Genomic DNA, 19,587 nt, shown 5'->3' with positions numbered 1-19,587 from the left:
ATGTTCGCCCACCGCATCTGCTTTTCCGAAAGATGCTTGTGTGACAAGAAGTAGCGCAAACTCGGATGGTTTGTAAAGACAGTAAAATCCGCTCCGCGTAGGTAGCTCTTTCTCATATATCTGTGTTGTCATCTCCGGCCTAGAGAACAATCGGCTCTCGTAAGCAATGACATGGCCTTATTGCATCAAGACCGCACCCACACTACGACCACAAGCATCACAATATACTTCAAATGACTTTTGCAAGTCCGGCAAAGTCAAAACCGGTCTCGTAGTCAATTTCTCCTTCAATGTCTGAAAGGCAGTCACTTCTGTGGATCCCCACGAGAAAGGGACTCCTTTTTGTGTCAAGATATGCAAAGAGGAAGCAACCTCTGCAAACTTTCGTATGAATTGCCTACGAACACAGTCCCAAGAAGCTTCCAACTTCATGGACATTCTTCCAATCGGGCCAATCACGTATAGTCTCTATCTTGGCCGAATCCACTTGCACTCTTGTTGCTGAGACAAAGTGTCCCAAAAAGTGTTATCTTTGAAGCAGATGATCTCTGTGTTCTCCCTCATTCTTGGAGAAAACAATGATATCATGAAAGAAAGTGGCAACAAATAGCCTGTGCTCTCGAAAAATCCTGTCCATCATCCGGTTAAATGTCGCAAGAGCATTGGTTAAACCAAAAGGCATCACCAAAAAACTCAAATAACCCAAAAGTCGTCCAAAAAGCTGTCTTATAGACATCTTCCGGCGCGATTCGGATCTGATGATATCCACTCTTCAAGTCAATCCTGCCAAAGCACGAGGATCCCTGTAACCTGTCGAGCATATCATGGATCCTAGGAATCGGAAATCTGTTCTTGATGGTGATTTTGTTGAGAGCTCTATAATCAATGCACATTCTCCAAGATCCGTCTTTCTTCAAATCCAACAACAGTGGAGAGCAATACGGTGAAGTACCAAGCTGGACAAGACCCTTTTCCAAGAGGTCTTTGACTTGGTTCATAATCTTTTCAATCTGTACTCGGCTCAGAATGGCCGGTTCGGTGACGTGCTTCCAGGTATCAGGTCAATGGTCTGATCTTCAGGCCCTCTAAAAAGCAATTGGCATGAGTGTGGAGAAAAATCTTGGCGTTCTTTTGTTCAGGTCAAAACATATTCAATCTTTATCCATCGTTCAGTTCTCTCCCAAAAGAATGAGTAAGAAGCTGAAGTTCATCAAGTACAATCTCTAAGCCTTTCCTTTGTCAAAGTCGCTTTCTCGGCCCCGTAGTCAACCACGGCGTAGTTTTGGTGGTACCAAGGGATTCCGAGTAGAACGTCACTCGCGTGCCCTGAAGACCCCTGTCATTGCAAACAAAGTTTGCCAATGCTCGGTGTAATGGCAACATCCCATCCGGGTGCTAGTCGAACTACCTTCGCCTGTGGCGTGAGTCTGTCGGGCGTAATTCCAAATCGAGTTGCCAATTCCAAGTGAAAAGAAGTTGGCCTTGGCTCCTTCAAAAGAGCTTCCTGATCCTTCACTTTGCCCCAAAAAGCGGCAAAGTTTGTACTTTCATTCATTTGATTCGGTGCAAGTTCCACGCCATGTGGTACCAGTTCTGCTTTTCTATCTGCCTTTTCTGCCACGCTCCTCAACTGCTCTCGAACTCTCAGGCCTGTCGTCGTTCTTATCATTCTGTTCTTTCTGTGCCTTTTTAGGGCACTTCGGGGAGATATGTCCATGTTCCCCGCATCCAAAGCACTTCCCCTTTCTAATGAAGCGAGCTTTCTCCTGAGGAGTAAGCTTGGGTCATGCATCCTTCTTCTCTGGGTTGCTCTTTTTCCTTCTATTGTCATTCCCAGAAGTCTGTTCGACTCATTGTGTCATGGCCTCATCTGTTGGGAAGGTCAGACTGCCAGAGTGAATGGCAAAGCCCCGCTTCGCTTGACTCATCAATTCCTAAATAGAAGTTGACTTCTGTTCCAAGGAGTGATCTCGGATCTCTGTAGGTAGACCCAAGGTAAACCGCTCAATCTGTTCTCTGAACGAGATCTTCTTGAATGAAGAGGCGGGTAGAAAAGAGCTCCAGAATCTTTCACAATAAGCATTGATTGTATCTTTCTTGGTCATCCGAAGATGGTTCCAAGCAGCTCGTACATCTCGTTCATATTCTTGCGTCAACCAAGAAGAAATAAAAAGCTTCTTAAATTTCAGCCATTTAACTGGCGCAGTCTTGTTTAAAAGAAGAGTGGACCACCAAGTACGAGCATTCCCCTTAAAGTAAGAGGTAGCTCTCCGAATCTTGGAGTGCTCTGAATAGCGTCCTCCCGCGAAAGCGATGTCAAACTGCTGTATAAAAGACAAAGCCTTCGAAACATCTGAGTATCCTGAGAAAGTATCAAACTTGATCGAGTGGCACCTTCCTTAAACTCTCGGACTTTCTTGCTTTTATCTTCGAGAAAGTCATACTGGTTGGCTTTGTAAACATTCTTCTTGTTCGCATAAAAGTTTTCGTCATCGGAATCTGAGCTGTCTGTAGACGAGTCCTCAGTAGAACTGTCAGTCTTTGGGCGAGATTTAGCCTTCTTTGCCTTTCTCTTGCCCTTTCCGAAGCGTTGCTTCTTGCTTCGCTTTTTACCTTTTCTGTCTTCTTCGCTCGAATCCGAGGAGCTAGAAGAACTGTCAGAAGAAGAAGAAGAAGAAGAACTGGGTACTCCTTCAAATCGAACACGCTTCTTCTGTTTCTTTACCTTGTCAAAAGTCGACTGACGACCCAAATAACTTGGAAAGGCAGTGCTTTTCTTTTGCTTTTTGCCATGCTTTTTGGCTTTCTTCTGTGCGTGAAAAAGCTGAGCAATCTGTGCATCAATCACCTCTTCTAGTTCCTTCTCTGAATATTGTTTGGGACCAGAAGGTTTCTTGCAAGCAGATTTCGGGGGTGGTGTAGGGGTTTTCTGCCACTGTGCATGCACTTCTTGTCTCGGTCATATATTTTGCCAATTTCGGATCCTTTGCAAAACTGAGCATTATCTTTGTTGCATCGCCGATCAATTGACGACGCTTCATCTCTCTTTGCTCCGCCTGACTAGGCCGAGGCGGGCCATACTCTCTGTTTGAATCTTCGTTGTGATCCCAGCCCCCATCTCCAGATTCAGAGGGAGTCGACTGATCCTTGCGTGAAGCCATAGGTGCCGCGGAAAAAAAATTGGGGATCGGATTTCCCGTAGAAGAGAAATCGGCCGTGCTCTGATACCACTGTAACAGACTTGGACACTCCAAGTCAAGAATCAATCACGACAGCACCAAATAACCACTTCAAACAATTAACAGATCACAATAGATTTGCACTGGCCCCACGGAGTTCCGTGCCTAGAGATATTGGCCCCAAAGACTGGTGCCCCTTTCGGTATTTCTTTTTGTATTAATCAATCATCAAAGTACAAGAGAGCGGTTAGGGTTTCACTCTCAGACTCTGCGTCCAGATGCTCTGAGAAGTGAGGCCCTCACCACTAATTTAAAGATTACAAGGGATGCCCAAAAGCCTAGAGCCCCAAAAGCTTGAAAGCAAAAGCAGATTCTCTCTCTCTCTCTCTCTCTCTCTCTCTCTCTCTCTCTCTCTCTCTCTCTCTCTCTCTCTCTCTCTCTCTCTCTCTCTCTCTCAATGAGAGTCAAGAAAAAGCAAGTTCTCTTTTTCTCTCTCTTCATCCCAAATCATAGCAAAAAGCTGAGATTTGCGTCGCTCAAATTTTATTTTTATTTTTTTCATTTCCACCTTCGCGATTTTCGGAAATTAGGGTTTTTGATAGAAATTAGGGTTTGCATGAATTTTAGGGTTTTTGGCAAAAATTAGGGTTTCTGTTGTCCGTAGCCACGTCATCACTTTGTGACATCTTGAAAGCTTCCCATTTAGTTTCCCATTTGAAGCTTTGTCATCCCTAATTTTTTCTCAACCATTTCAATATACATTTGTGTCGGTTTGAAATCCATACAAAGTGATAACTTCTCTTTCCTTTGACTGAGAATATCATGCTTAGGTCAATATATAAGGTCTGATGGTTTGATTCCGGGGTGCATTGGCCAAGCATAAAACTCTTTATGCGATACATATAATCAATCACACTATCCCCATTGTGTTTTCTACATGTAAATCCATCGGGTTCACTCCACAAAGAAACACCTTTGGCAATGAGCATACCCGTGCTATTGCACTTGTGTAAAAGTAACTTTCCATAGAGATCCGACTCTTTCTCATCCATTGAAGTACGATCATACAAGTGAAATTCCTCCAATTCTCTTGAAATGTATGTCATATCAAATTGTTGACACAAAGAATCCATGCAAGAGACACAGAGTGGCGGAGTTCCAATCCCAAATCATTGGCCCCAAAACCTTGGTCTCCCTCCTGGTATTTATTTTATATTGCTTGACAAAAGGTACAATTGTGGGTTGGTCCTCTACCCCTGCACACTAGAATGCTAGAGAGACTTCCCTCCTCCATAGTTACATGGGACGGCGGGTCGGGGTCGGGAACGGGGACGGGACGGCAAAAGTCAAGAAACAGGGACTGGGTCGGAAGGGCAAAAAAAAAAGAGAGTTTTTTTGACATTTTTTGACTTACACACATGCCACACACATAGAGCATCACTTTGACCATAAATTTACACTAAATAGACCAAAGAACACGAGTCATATAGGTTGAAATGTGCTAATAAAACATCGATGATCGGTGGATACAAAATGAGAAGTGCATGCCACAAGGGCTCAAAAGTCAAAAAGCCTAAAGGACTTAGGACAAGCCTGAGGCCTCAAGGATAACAAAAAGTACAAAGGGCTATGTAGTAGGTAGAGTCGTAGACTCAAGAGTCTAGACTTGAGAGTTGAGTGATCAATGATCATCAAACTCAAGAATCGGCCATAGATGGATTCTCTTGTGCCATCTCCCACTCAGTGAAAGGATCTGCCTTGTGTGTGACGCTCTTGGCAAGCATGCGCAAGTTAGCGCTCACAAACACCAAATCATTGGCCCTCTGAATCCCAAGGCGATTCCTCTTCTTAGAGGCAATGTGGCTGTACACACTCCATAGTTGCTCCAAGCAACTAGTGGTACATGCTTGGCTAAGGACACGAACAGCCAAGCGCTGTAAATGTGGGCCATCTCCTCCATAGTCCTCCCACCACAAAACCGAGCCAATCTTGTTGCGATCAAGTTGTGCATCTATACATCCATAGGAGCTCCATCCATCTACAAGGAGAGAGACGCCATTGGTCTCCCACAAATCCTTTGTTGCTTGGGCCGCTTGCTCCACGGCAAGCTTCTCTTTGTCAAGGAGGGTGGTGCGAAGCCTCTCCGATGAAGGTGGCACATAAGAGGAGCCATATTCCCCTATTTTCGTAACCATGGTTCGAAAGTATGGAGACCTATCGACACAAAATAGAGCATGTTGTGTTAGTATGGAGAGTCGAGAGTCGAGAAGTTATAACCCATTATGAATACAAAATGGAAGATTACAATGTGCATATGCCAAGGGAAACTCACCGCGAAGCATGGAAGGCAATGTGGTCGTGGAAGAAGAATCGGGCAACCGACCTATCCACCTCTTCTTTCAATTTAGGATTCCAATTTTCGTTGAGAGTGGTTTGGCGATGCGGAACGGAAGAGGACGGTGTAGATGCATGGCTCTTGAAGCTTTGAGAGATGTAGTCAAGGTTGGCTTCCCTTTGCTCTCGCGGTGTCGCCGTGGCAGAGGGATCAACGGCAACAAAACGGCCCCTCTTGGCCGCTTCCGCAACCTCATAGACCGTGAGCTTCTCAAGAAGATCCAACCACTTCTCGGGAGCTACATGAGGGCAAAACTTCACCTCGTGACCGGGTTCATGAAGAAGATGGGCTCGCACTTTGTTTGAACCACCCGTTCTCTTGTATGAGCATAGCTTGCACGTCCATGGTCTTGCACCGCCACCTTTGCCACGCGAGCTAAAGTCGACTTCATCCCACCACGACCACGTTTGCACGGCGGGCCTCCTTCGAGAAGAACCGGCTTGAGAAGTGGAGTTGGCTTGAGATGACATGATGGTGGAGAGACTCGAGAGAGTAGAGCTTAGAAGTTAGAGGAGAGCTTGTGTGGAGAGAGAGTAGAGGAGAGTATGAGTGCCCCCACGACTCCACATTACAATGGTCACTTATTAATAAATCCCTTATTATTAATAAGAGGTGCTTCACATGCTTCTAACTACGTAGGAACATTCTAAAAACTAATGTCCTAAATGTGAACACTCCCTAATGCCTACACCTAGTAGACATTGGCAGATGCTCTTGTGCAATCAGAGGTGTATGCATCCAACTAAAGGTGCCTGGGCATGAGAGGCGCACAAGGTTGCTAGAACACTTCCTTCGCTTTCCTAAACCCTAGAAGTAGGAGTTACAGCTTGTCCACAAGCACATAGGGTTAGATGTGCAACTGACATCGACATATCAAGTCGATGCCAAGCACAAGAGAGTATCCACCTTTGACAAGTGCAAACAGGGATCCAAAGCTGAAAACAACCTCCCGTCAAAAGGGATCTCCGATCTCCTCAGCAAGGGCAGGTACATGGGCTGAAATCAGTCCAAAGTCAGTCCACTCTGTTGCACAAGACCCTCCAATTGGCTGGCTGAAAATCTGCGGAGGTACCCAACAAAAACCATCGCACTCGAATGACTTTCTGATCCTCAAAACGCAGCCCAGGTCTCGTCCGACTCCTTGCTGAAAAGCAGCCACACTCGGAAAACAGGCTGATAAGGTGCAGGTAACGAGGGAAGTAAACACTTTCTTGAACTTCACCCACGTTTTGGGACCTTTAATGTAATGAAGCATGGTCGACCACCATGAGCATTTCCCTTTAGCAAAGCTGCCACCTTTCGTACTTTGGAGGCTTCAGAGAAGTTGTTGCTAGAGAAGTGGTGTCAGACTACTGGATGTAAGAAAGGGCTCAATGGGAATTTTTGTAGCCCGAAAAAGTGTCAAACCTTATTGTTTGACCCACCCTTGGACTCTTTAGTCTTCTTTTTCTTCTTTCCAAGGTTATCGTACTGAGTAGCTCTCAACAATGATTTTGCTTCCTAACACAGATGGTACCAAAAGTGTGGGTATCACTGTCTGAAGTGTCGGAAGAGGACGAGGTCTCCTCTGATGAACTGCTAGATTGCTTTTTAGACTTCTTCTTTGATTTGCTTTTTTTGTTCTTTTCGTTCTTTCTTCGCTTCTTCCACCTCATCCTCAATGGTATTAGAGGAAGAGGAGTTGTTTGAAGATGAAGAGGATTTGGGATCATCCTTGAAGCTAACACGCTTCTTGGTTCCACTAGCCGCCTCGATAGTAGATTTTTGGCCTCAGTAACCAGCATCAGCTTTTGACTTGCTTTTCTTCCAAGAATGCTAGAACTGCTAGAACTTGTGTGTGCTGTAGAAAAAGGATCATATCCTTTGTAGGAGAAGAATCGTCTGAGCTTTGATACCAGTGTAATAGGCTTGGACACCCAAGTGAGAAATCAATAGCAACACACAAACAAACACTGCAAACAGAGAGAGAGAGAGAGAGAGAGAGAGAGTCAACACGGAGCTGAGGAGTTGTGCTTCCAGATGCACTGGCCCCAAAGACTTGTGTCCCTTTTGGTATTTCTTTCTTGATTGATCACAAAAGCCGAGGGTCTCCTTTCTGCAGTGCTCCCAAGCTAAGCTGCTAGAGAGGGAGCCTTGGGCACACTTGTAAAGGTTTACATGGGGCCCCTAAACGGGGCGCCCCCCAAAAGCACTACGTGCTAAAAGTTGGGAGTCCAAAAGCTGTCGCCCAAAAACTACCAAAGCTGTCCGTATGGATGCCGTGTTAGCAGTCCATGATTTGTGGCAGTTTTTGCAAAATTAGCAGCCACGTTATTAGTTGCGCAGGTTTTATTTTTCTGCTTTTCGACCCGTTTGTCCATTTGCAGGGGTCCATTGTAAGGGCCTAATCCCTTTTAGAGCTATGCCATGTCATCAACTTGTGAGAGTGAATGGTTGTAAAAAAAAGAAAAAAAAAAGTCAGCCACATGGAGATGGTTGTTGCTTGGATAACCTCAACCATCATCAGTAAAAAAACGTAGCAAAGCTCACACATGACGGGCGCAAATGTAGGAAAGTAGAAAAACGCAACCAGAGGCAGCTAGCTGCCAGAGGTATGTAGCGTAGGGTAAACACTTGTAAAACGTTGGAGGTTGCAGAGGCCAAATCTTGTGGGTTGAGAGCCGGGAGAGCCTCCCACAAGGAGAGATCTGCGGACTAAAAAATACTGCCTCTTGGTTTGAGGAGAACATGGTAGGAAGAAAGCTGCCTATTTTGATTGTGGCTAACTTGGGCTATAGCCGGTTGGAGAGCCACGGTTAGGAAGGTTAAAAAAACGCGGCTACTGCTCATGGCAAAGAGGAGAGCCTGGAAGAGAAAAAATTGCTTGAAAGCCGATCAGGGGTTGAAGCTCTGCGGCTTCTTCAGAAGATGTAGACAACATTAACAAAAAATGCAAGTTTATTTTAAACTTGCAAAAAAATTACGCAAGAACTTGGTCCTGTGTTGAATCTCTCTAAAAAACCACAAGTCATGAGTCTCTTACCGTCTTCAACCTTCTTTATGCTTTGATACCATGAAGGAGTGAGGAGAGCAACATGAGACAAACACCGAGAGGAGCGGAGAGACGAGAGAATATAAGACAAGAGCAATAAATCAATAATGGATGAGATGCTAACACAATTGGATAAATGAGAATGAGGAGCAAGGGCCACCTATATACTTGGTATTGACCTAAGAGAGTTGCAAATTAGGGGAAGGACCAAAAAAAGGGGCAAATGGACCGAAAAAAGGCCAGAAGACTGAAAATGGAGGAAAATGCATATGCAAGGCCAATGTGGCCATACAACTATGCTATGTTACGTGGGCTACCACCATTTGGTGATGACATATCTCCAACATGTATGTAGGCTTAGAGACCAGTCCCTACAAGTGCACATGTTGAAGAATAGTGTATTTAGTATCCTCATTACATGTATGAACTTGCCAAACGTTTTAGGCAAACTTACTATCAAATAATCATATATCAAAACAATGTTATGCGAGGGGATTTGTACGCATGACCTGGTTGACGATGCATTTGTGCGCTACTAAGGTGACCAACAATGGGCTTGACACTAAAAAATATCTAAATTTTTTGTTCATTCTAGACAATTTGAAGGTTGTTTTTTTTACATTCAACTGTAAGGCTTTTGAACCCTTAAGCTCTCCTGATCTTACGAGAATTGCACCATTCGAATACAAAAGAGTTGGAAATATTATTTGTCCATGTTGTGAGCTATATATTATTTAAGTGTGATAATAAAGGCCAGATTGATTATCGGTGCTATATATTATTTTAGCACACACTCATGTGCTACTGCTAACTTTTAGAGATAGTCCTTATTTTAGTGAGACGTCTCTAAATATTAGGTTTTCATCTCTCTCTGTTTGATAACTTGTTCACTGATGCCAAAATTTCTGTTCATCTTTATGAGATTTCCCCCCCCTTCATAACGAGCACATGTACTTGGAACTCACTTTTTACTCTCTGAACTGCAGATATTCTGGTCCAACCATCCACTTTGTTGATGAAAAGTATGATCATGGCTCAATTGTTGCACAAAGAGTAGTTCCGGTGCTACCACACGATACACCAGAAGATCTTTCCGCTCGTGTCATGAAGGAGGTAGTATATACTACCATGTTTCATGAGATGTGTCTCACCTCATCATGTTCTTTGCCATAGTGATCTTACATCCAGACCGAAGCGTATGTATTGATGCATTTTTAAGCTTTTATGCTTAGGTCACCATTTAATGTGTTGCTTATGAGTTTACCATGATTGATAAGTTTTGTTTTGGCCTTAAAGAAACATCTTGCTTTACCCCTAGTTATAACCATGTAGAGCTTTCATGTTGTATGGTTATGCAGGAACACAAGCTTTATCCAGAGGTTGTGGCGGCAATTTGTGAAGATCGAGTTTTTTGGAGAGAAGATGGTGTGCCTTTGATTCGTCGTTCATGGGATGAGGCTGAATATTATTGAGTTTAGAGCTACATAAAGAGTCCTGAGTGTCTGCTTTTGAAAACGGAGCGGTTTTATATAGTTTCTTATGCTTCATCATAGTGTTGGGTCTTTGTTGTACCGATTCGTTTCTTGCATGCCAGTTGCAACCTTGGACCCTTGCTAAAGATAGAGAGGTGAATAATACAATTAGTACTTTCAATGGACTAGGGCGGGTTTTTGGCTCTCTTATTGATGTGTGGGTATATTGGGGAGATGGACATGCACATTGTTCAATTAAAAAAAAAAAGTTTAGGAAATAAGGATAGGTGACGTGGAATTCAATTTTTCATGAACAAATCCATCTTTCTTGGTATCAGTTAACCAAATTGCTTAGTTGCCATACTAAGAAAATTTGTGCATCCAAAATGCCATCTTTCATAGAGGGAGAGGAAAAAAAAGGCTTTATCAATATGTTCTCCACCTTTTTGTTGCTGGCAAGGCAATTTCATGTGCAAATCATTGCCTTGTCTGTCATGATCGATAATTTGTAGTGTTTATTCATACTAAGCAAATTTGTGCATCCAAAATGCTATCTTTCATAGAGGGAGAGGTAAAAGAAAGATATGCTTTATCAGTATGTGCTTCACCTTTTGCTTGTTGGCATTGCAATTCTATGTGCAAATCATTGCCTTGTCTGTCATGATCCGAATTGGGTGCCAGAATTATATACGCACATCCAAGAGAGCATTGTGCAGATGCAAGTGCAAACTCTCAAAGCATTTCTTGCTGATTATGGGAAAGGAGAACAAGTGAAGTTGATTGAATGCACAAAAATAATTGCCTTGAAGCATTGCACCAAGTAATTGATAGCAATATGGGTATTCAATTCAAAATGGTTGAAATCAAGAGGCTTGTCAATTTTTGCATGCGTCAGATAGCTCTCAACATGCTTGGGTTCTTAGTGGTTAAGAAGAACCATTTTCAGCATGCTTGAAAGCACTCAGAATAAGTAGTACTCCCATTCAACACCTAGACGGGCAATGTCATGAAGTTCGAAACTGAGAAATAATGTGTACTTTAACAAAAGCCACTATCTTATAGGAAAGTATGCTTGTCATTGCACATGCTTGTGTGAAGGAGAATTTTCATATTAAATAGTTTGGTTGTTTAAATTTTGAAAAGGAAACTTTCCCTCTTTTTTAATTCAAAGAGGTTGAGTAGAAACGAATAAGTGGCAAGGCTCACGAAGGCCTCGGTCACCTTGATGCCATTGCATTGTCAAACACCTTGCAAAAGAGCTTTATGCATAGGCTCCAAAAATGATGTGTTTAACATGCTGTCAAAGAAGTGTTATGCATTGAAGCAGTTATTGCATAGGGTTGCTAATTGCCTCAATAAGTTGTACCATAGTGCTAGGATAATTTGTAGTGTTTATTCATAGAGGCTTTGGCCAAGGCATAAAAACATACACAACAGGATGATGATTCATTCACAACCTAGTGAAAAGCGCAATGAATAGGCTTTAGCACACCCTCATGTGCTATTGCTAACTTTTAGAGATAGTCCTTATTTTAGTGAGACGTCTCTAAATATTAAGGTTTCATCTCTCTGTGTTTGATAACTTGTTCCTTGATGCCGAAATTTCTGTTCATCTTTATGAGATTTCCCCCCCCTTCATAACGAGCACATGTACTTGGAACTCACTCTTCCAATTTTTACTCTCTGAACTGCAGATATTCTGGTCCAACCATCCACTTTGTTGATGAGAAGTATGATCATGGCTCAATTGTTGAACAAAGAGTAGGTCCGGTGCTACCACACGATACACCAGAAGATCTTTTCCACTTGTGGCTTGAAGGAGATAGTTATACTAGCATCTTTCATGAGATGTGTGTCACCTCATCATGTTCTTTGCCATAGTGATCTTACATCAAGACCGAAGCGTACGTATTGATGCATTTTTTGGGCTTTTATGCTTAGGTCACCATTTAATGCGTTTCTTATGAGTTTACCATGGTTGATAAGTTTTGTTTTGGCCTTAAAGAAACATCTTGCTTTACCCCTAGTTATAACCATGTAGAGCTTTCATGTTGTATGGTTATGCAGGAACACAACCTTTATCCATAGGTTGTGGCGGCAATTTGTGAAGATCAAATTTTTTGGAGAGAAGATGGTGTGCCTTTGATTCATCGTTCATGGGATGAGGCTGAATATTATTGAGTTTAGAGCTACATAAAGAGTGTTGAACGTCTGCTTTTGAAAATGGAGCGTTTTTGTATAGTTTATTATTCTTCATCGTAGTGTTGGGTCTTTGTTGTACCGATCGGTTTCTTGGAAGCCAGTTGCAACCTTGGACCCTTGCTAATGATAGAGAGGTAAATAATACAATTAGTACTTTCAATGGACTAGGGCGGAGTTTTGGCTCTCTTATTGTTGTGTGGGTATATTGGGGAGATGGACACACACATTGTTCAATTAAAAAAAAAGGTGTGGGAAATAAGGATAAGTCAGGTGGAATTCTATTTTTCATGAGAATCCATCTTCCTTGTTATCAGTTAACCAAATTGCTTAGTTGCCATACTAAGCAAATTTGTGCATCCAAAATGCTATCTTTCATAGAGGGAGAGGTAAAAGAAAGATATGCTTTATCAGTATGTGCTTCACCTTTTGCTTGCTGGCATTGCAATTCTATGTGCAAATCATTGCCTTGTCTGTCATGATCCGAATTGGGTGCCAGAATTATATACGCACATCCAAGAGAGCATTGTGCAGATGCAAGTGCAAACTCTCAAAGCATTTCTTGCTGATTATGGGAGAGGAGAACAAGTGAAGTTGATTGAATGCACAAAAATAATTGCCTTGCAGCATTGCACCAAGTAATTGATAGCAATATGGGTATCCAATTCAAAATGGTTGAAATCAAGAGGCTTGTCAATTTTTGCATGCGTCAGATAGCTCTCAACATGCTTGGGTTCTTAGTGGTTAAGAAGAACCATTTTCAGCATGCTTGAAAGCACTCAGAATAAGTAGTACTCCCATTCAACACCTAGACGGGCAATGTCATGAAGTTCGAAACTGAGAAATAATGTGTACTTTAACAAAAGCCACTATCTTATAGGAAAGTATGCTTGTCATTGCACATGCTTGTGTGAAGGAGAATTTTCATATTAAATAGTTTGGTTATTTAAATTTTGAAAAGGAAACTTTCCCTCTTTTTTAATTCAAAGAGGTTGAGTAGAAACGAATAAGTGGCAAGGCTCACGAAGGCCTCGGTCACCTTGATGCCATTGCATTGTCAAACACCTTGCAAAAGAGCTTTATGCATAGGCTCCAAAAATGATGTGTTTAACATGCTGTCAAAGAAGTGTTATGCATTGAAGCAGTTATTGCATAGGGTTGCTAATTGCCTCAATAAGTTGTACCATAGTGCTAGGATAATTTGTAGTGTTTATTCATAGAGGCTTTGGCCAAGGCATAAAAACATACACAACAGGATGATGATTCATTCACAACCTAGTGAAAAGCGCAATGAATAGGCTTTAGCACACCCTCATGTGCTATTGCTAACTTTTAGAGATAGTCCTTATTTTAGTGAGACGTCTCTAAATATTAAGGTTTCATCTCTCTGTGTTTGATAACTTGTTCCTTGATGCCGAAATTTCTGTTCATCTTTATGAGATTTTCCCCCCCTTCATAACGAGCACATGTACTTGGAACTCACTCTTCCAATTTTTACTCTCTGAACTGCAGATATTCTGGTCCAACCATCCACTTTGTTGATGAGAAGTATGATCATGGCTCAATTGTTGAACAAAGAGTAGTTCCGGTGCTACCACATGATACACCAGAAGATCTTTTCCACTTGTGGCTTGAAGGAGATAGTTATACTAGCATCTTTCATGAGATGTGTGTCACCTCATCATGTTCTTTGCCATAGTGATCTTACATCAAGACCGAAGCGTACGTATTGATGCATTTTTTGGGCTTTTATGCTTAGGTCACCATTTAATGCGTTTCTTATGAGTTTACCATGGTTGATAAGTTTTGTTTTGGCCTTAAAGAAACATCTTGCTTTACCCCTAGTTATAACCATGTAGAGCTTTCATGTTGTATGGTTATGCAGGAACACAACCTTTATCCATAGGTTGTGGCGGCAATTTGTGAAGATCAAATTTTTTGGAGAGAAGATGGTGTGGCTTTGATTCATCGTTCATGGGATGAGGCTGAATATTATTGAGTTTAGAGCTACATAAAGAGTGTTGAACGTGTGCTTTTGAAAATGGAGTGTTTTTGTATAGTTTGTTATTCTTCATCGTAGTGTTGGGTCTTTGTTGTACCGATCGGTTTCTTGGAAGCCAGTTGCAACCTTGGACCCTTGCTAATGATAGAGAGGTAAATAATACAATTAGTACTTTCAATGGACTAGGGCGGAGTTTTGGCTCTCTTATTGTTGTGTGGGTAAACGCTTGTAAAACGTTGGAGGTTGCAGAGGCCAAATCTTGTGGGTGGAGTGCCGGGAGAGCCTCCAACAAGGAGAGATCTACAGACTAAAAAACAGTGCCTCTTGGTTTGAGGAGAACCGGGTAGGAAGAAAGCTGCCTATTTTGATTGTGGCTAACTCGGGCTATAGCCGGCTGGAGAGCCACGCTTAGCAAGGTTAAAAAAACGCAGCTACTGCTCATGGCAAAGAGGAGAGTCCGAAAGAGAAAAAATTGCTTGAAAGTCGATCAGGGGTTGAAGGTCTGTCGCTTCTTCAGAAGATGTAGACAACGTTAACAAAAAATGCAAGTTGATTTTAAACTTGCAAAAAAATTAACGCAAGAACTTGGTCCTATGCTGAATCTCTTTAAAAACCCACAGGTCATGAGTCTCTTACCGTCTTCAACCTTCTTTATGCTTTGATACCATGAAGGAGTGAGGAGAGCAGCATGAGACAAACAACGAGAGGAGCGGAGAGACGAGAGAGAATAAGACAAGAGTAATAAATCAATAATGGATGAGATGCTAACACAATTGGATAAATGAGAATGAGGAGCAAGGGCCACCTATATACTTGGTATTGACCTAAGAGAGATGCAAATTAGGGGAAGGACCAAAAAATGGGACAAATGGACCGGAAAAAGGCCAGAAGATTGAAAATGGAGGAAAATGCATATGCAAGGCCAATGTGGCCATACAACTATGCTATGTTACGTGGGATGCCACCATCTGGTGATGACATATCTCCAACATGTATGTAGGCTTAGAGACCAGTCCCTACAAGTGCACATGTTGAAGAATAGTGTATTTAGTATCCTCATTACATGTATGAACTTGCCAAATGTTTTAGGAAAACTTACTATCAAATAATCATATATCAAAACAATGTTATGCGAGGGGATTTGTACAAATGACTTGGTTCACGATGCATTTGTGCGTTACTAAGGTGACCAACAATAGGCTTGACACTAAAGAATATCTAAATTTTTCGTTCATTCTAGACAATTTGAAGGTTGTTTTTTTACATTCAACTCTAAGGCTTTTGAACTCTTAAGCTCTCTTAGTCTTACGAGAATTGCACCATTCGAATACAAAAGCGTTGGAAATATTATTTGTCCATGTTGTGAGCTATATATTATTTAAGTGTGATAATAAAGGTCAGATTGATTATCCGTGCTATATATTATTTTAGCACACGCTTATGTGCTACTGCTAACTTTTAGAGATAGTCCTTATTTTAGTGAGATGTCTCTAAATATTAGGTTTTCATCTCTCTCTGTTTGATAACTTGTTCGCTGATGCCAAAATTTCTGTTCATCTTTATGAGATCCCCCCCGTCCCCCCCCCTTCATAAGTAGCACATGTACTTGGAACTCACTTTTTACTCTCTAAACTGTAGATATTCTGGTGCAACCATCCACTGTGTTGATGAAAAGTACGATCATGGCTCAATTGTTGCACAAAGAGTAGTTCCGGTGCTACCACACTATACACCAGAAGATATTTTCGCTCGTGTCTTGAAGGAGGTAGTATATACTACCATCTTTCATGAGATGTGTGTCACCTCATCATGTTCTTTTCCATAGTGATCTTACATAAAGACCGAAGCGTATGTATTGATGCATTTTTAAGCTTTTATGCTTAGGTCACCATTTAATGTGTTGTTTATGAGTTTACCATGGTTGATAAGTTTTGTTTTGGCCTTAAAGAAACATCTTGCTTTACCCCTAGTTATAACCATGTAGAGCTTTTATGTTGTATGGTTATGCAGACACACAAGCTTTATCCAGAGGTTGTGGCGGCAATTTGTGAAGATCGAATTTTTTGGAGAGAAGATGGTGTGCCTTTGATTCGTCGTTCATGGGATGAGGCAGAGTATTATTGAGTTTAGAGCTACATAAAGAGTCCTGAATGTCTGCTTTTGAAAATGGAGCGGTTTTATATAGTTTCTTATGCTTCATCGTAGTGTTGGGTCTTTGTTGTACCGATCGGTTTCTTGGAAGCCAGTTGCAACCTTGGACCCTTGCTGAAGATAGAGAGGTGAATAATACAATTAGTACTTTCAATGGACTAGGGCGGATTTTCGGCTCTCTTATTGATGCGTGGGTATATTGGGGAGATGGACACATACATTGTCAATAAAAAAAAAAATGTTTAGGAAATAAGGATAGGTGAGGTGGAATTCAATTTTTCATGAACAAATCCATCTTCCTTGTTATCAGTTAACCAAATTGCTTAGTTGCCATACTAAACAAATTTGTGCATCCAAAATGCCATCTTTCATAGAGGGAGAGGGGAAAGAAAGAAAGGCTTTATGAGTATGTGCTCCACCTTTTGCTTGCTGGCATTGCAATTCTATGTGCAAATCATTGCCTTGTCTGTCATGATCCTAATTGGGTGCCACAATTATACGCACATCCAAGAGCGTGTTGTGCAGATGCAAGTGCAAATTCTCAAAGAATTTCTTGTTGATTATGAAAAAGGAGAACAAGTGAAGTTGATTGATTGCACAAAAATAATTGCCTTGAAGCATTGCACCAAGTAATTGATAGCAATATGGGTATTCAATTCAAAATGGTTGAAATCAAGAGGCTTGTCAATTTTTGCATGCGTCAGATAGCTCTCAACATGCTTGGGTTCTTAGTGGTTAAGAAGAACCAATTTCAGCATGCTTGAAAGCACTCAGGGCAATGTCATGAAGTCCGAGCCTGAGAAATAATGTGTACTTTAAGGAAAAAGCCACTATCTTATGGCAAAGTATGCTTGTCATTGCACATGCTTGTGTGAAGGAGAATTTTCATATTGAATAGTTTGGTTATTTAAAATAAAAGAAGGAAAATTTTACTCTTTTAATTCAAAGAGGTTGAGTAGAAACGAATAAGTGGCAAGGCTCACGAAGGCCCCTGTCAACTTGATGCCATTGCATTGTGAAACACCTTGCAAAAGAGCTTTATGCATAGGCTCAAAAAATGATATGTTTTACATGCTGTCAAAGAAGTCTTATGCATTGAAGTAGTTATTGCATAGGGTTGCTAACTGCCTCAATAACTTGTACCATAGTGCTAAGATAATTTGTAGTATTTATTCATAGAGGCTTTGGCCAAGGCATAAAAACATACACAACAAGATGATGTCTCATTCACAACCTAGTGAAAAGCGCAATGAATAGGCTTTAGCACACGCTCATGTGCTACTGCTAACTTTTAGAGATAGTCCTTATTTTAGTGAGACGTCTCTAAATATTAGGTTTTCATCTCTCTCTGTTTGATAACTTGTTCCCTGATGCCAAAATTTCTATTCATCTTTATGAGATTCCCCCCCCCCCCCCCCCCTCCCCTGCATAACGAGCACATGTACTTGGAACTCACTCTTTCAATTTTTACTCTTTGAACTGCAAATATTCTGGTCCCGCCATCCACTTTGTTGATGAGAAGTATGATAATGGCTCAATTGTTGAACAAAGAGTAGTTCCGGTGCTAGCACACGATACACCACAAGATCTTTGCACTCGTGGCTTGAAGGAGGTAGTTAACTAGCATCTTTCATGCGATGTGTGTCACCTCATCATGTTCTTTGCCATAGTGATCTTACACAAGACAGAAACATATGTATTGATGCATTTTTAAGCTTTTATTCTTAGGTCACCATTTAATGTGTTGCTTATGAGTTTACATGGTTGATAAGTTTTGTTTTGGCCTTAAAGAAACGTCTTGCTTTACCCCTAGTTATAACCATGTAGAGCTTTCATGTTGTATGGTTATGCACAAACACAAGCTTTATCCAGAGGTTGTGGCGGCAATTTGTGAAGATCAAATATTTTGGAGAGAAGATGGTGTGCCTTCGATTCGTCGTTCATGTGCAAATCATTGCCCTGTCTGTCATGATCCTAATTGGGTGCCACAATTATGCGCACATCCAAGAGAGCGTTGTGCAGATGCAAGTGCAAATTCTCAAAGAATTTCTTGTTGATTATGGGAAAGGAGAACAAGTGAAGTTGATTGAATGCACTAAAATAATTGCCTCGAAGCATTGCACAAAGTAATTGATAGCAATATGGCTATTCAATTCAAAATGGTTTAAAGCAAGGTGGCTATTTTTGCATGCGCCAGATAGCTCTCAACATGCTTGGGTTCTTAGTGGTTAAGAAGAACCATTTTCAACATGCTTCAAAGCACTCAGAATAAGTAGTACTCCCATTCAACACCTAGACGGGCAATGTCATGAAGTCCGAACCTGAGAAATAATGTGTACTTTAAGGCAAAAGCCACTATCTTATCGCAAAGTATGCTTGTCATTGCACATGCTTGTGTGAAGGTGAATTTTCATAGTAAATAGTTTGGTTATTTAAACTCTGAAAAGGAAACTTTTACTCTAGTAGTTCAAAAAGGTTGAGTACAAACGAATAAGTGGCAAGGCTCACGAAGGCCCCAGTCAACTTGATGCCATTGCATTGTCAAACACCTTACAAAAGAGCTTTATGCATAGGCAGTTAGTAATAGAGATGAGAGCACAATGTTGTGATTTTGTTAAAGTAGTTGCAACTTGTCTCATTTGACTCCTAGCAATTGCAAAAACGAAGAAAAAAGATACAAAGATGATAAAGTATTTTGTAATTTAAGTGACCAACCTTTAGAAAAGCACATTGCTAGAAAGAACACATCCCCAACTAATTGATGTGCTTTCTTGTGACTTGGTTTACAAAGTTTGGGGGCTTCAAGAAACATTTTCTCAATTCTTTGAGACAAGTGACAATATGTGCCACAAATGAAAAATTCAGCCAAGTAACCATGCTCAAACGTTTTGGCCTATATTTAGAAGAAGCTTTCCTTTACTCACGTGACTATTGTGAGGTGTGAGCTTTGTCCTAGAGTCACTAGAGTATGAGTCAAGGAGAGAAAAGGTGGAATTATCCCACTGGTAGTGGTACAAGGCTGGAGAGCTACTTAAAACTCATTTCATGAATAAACAAATCCATTCCATGTTTTTATTACATCTCTCTTATTTATGGTGAGCTTTGTGATGGATTAGAAGTTACTCAAGATCGTGTTTATGAGTCCATGTTTATTCATC

The 19,587-nt window shown here is 41.4% G+C and overlaps 1 protein-coding gene across 2 annotated transcripts in view; it reads left to right on the top strand.

The window, feature by feature from the left end:
• The window catches only part of LOC147429057 (Formyl transferase), a 95,729-nt gene extending 85,104 nt beyond the window's left edge, over positions 1 to 10,625 (top strand). For both annotated transcript variants that reach the window (XR_015185792.1, XM_086494924.1), the window contains exons 4-5: positions 9,592 to 9,718; positions 9,964 to 10,625. Coding sequence is in view for 1 of the 2 variants with exons in the window: in XM_086494924.1 (XP_086351050.1) it covers positions 9,592 to 9,718; positions 9,964 to 10,077 (241 nt within the window). In the remaining variant the exon portion in view is untranslated. The remainder of the gene's footprint in view (positions 1 to 9,591; positions 9,719 to 9,963) is intronic.
• The last annotated feature ends 8,962 nt before the right edge of the window (positions 10,626 to 19,587 follow it).

The sequence above is a fragment of the Adiantum capillus-veneris genome, chromosome 22 (assembly GCF_014529385.1).
Source record: "Adiantum capillus-veneris isolate H3 chromosome 22, ASM1452938v2, whole genome shotgun sequence".
Lineage (NCBI taxonomy): Eukaryota > Viridiplantae > Streptophyta > Polypodiopsida > Polypodiales > Pteridaceae > Adiantum > Adiantum capillus-veneris.
The sequence above is the reverse complement of the archived record's forward strand: the minus strand, read 5'-3'. Positions and strand labels throughout refer to the sequence as shown.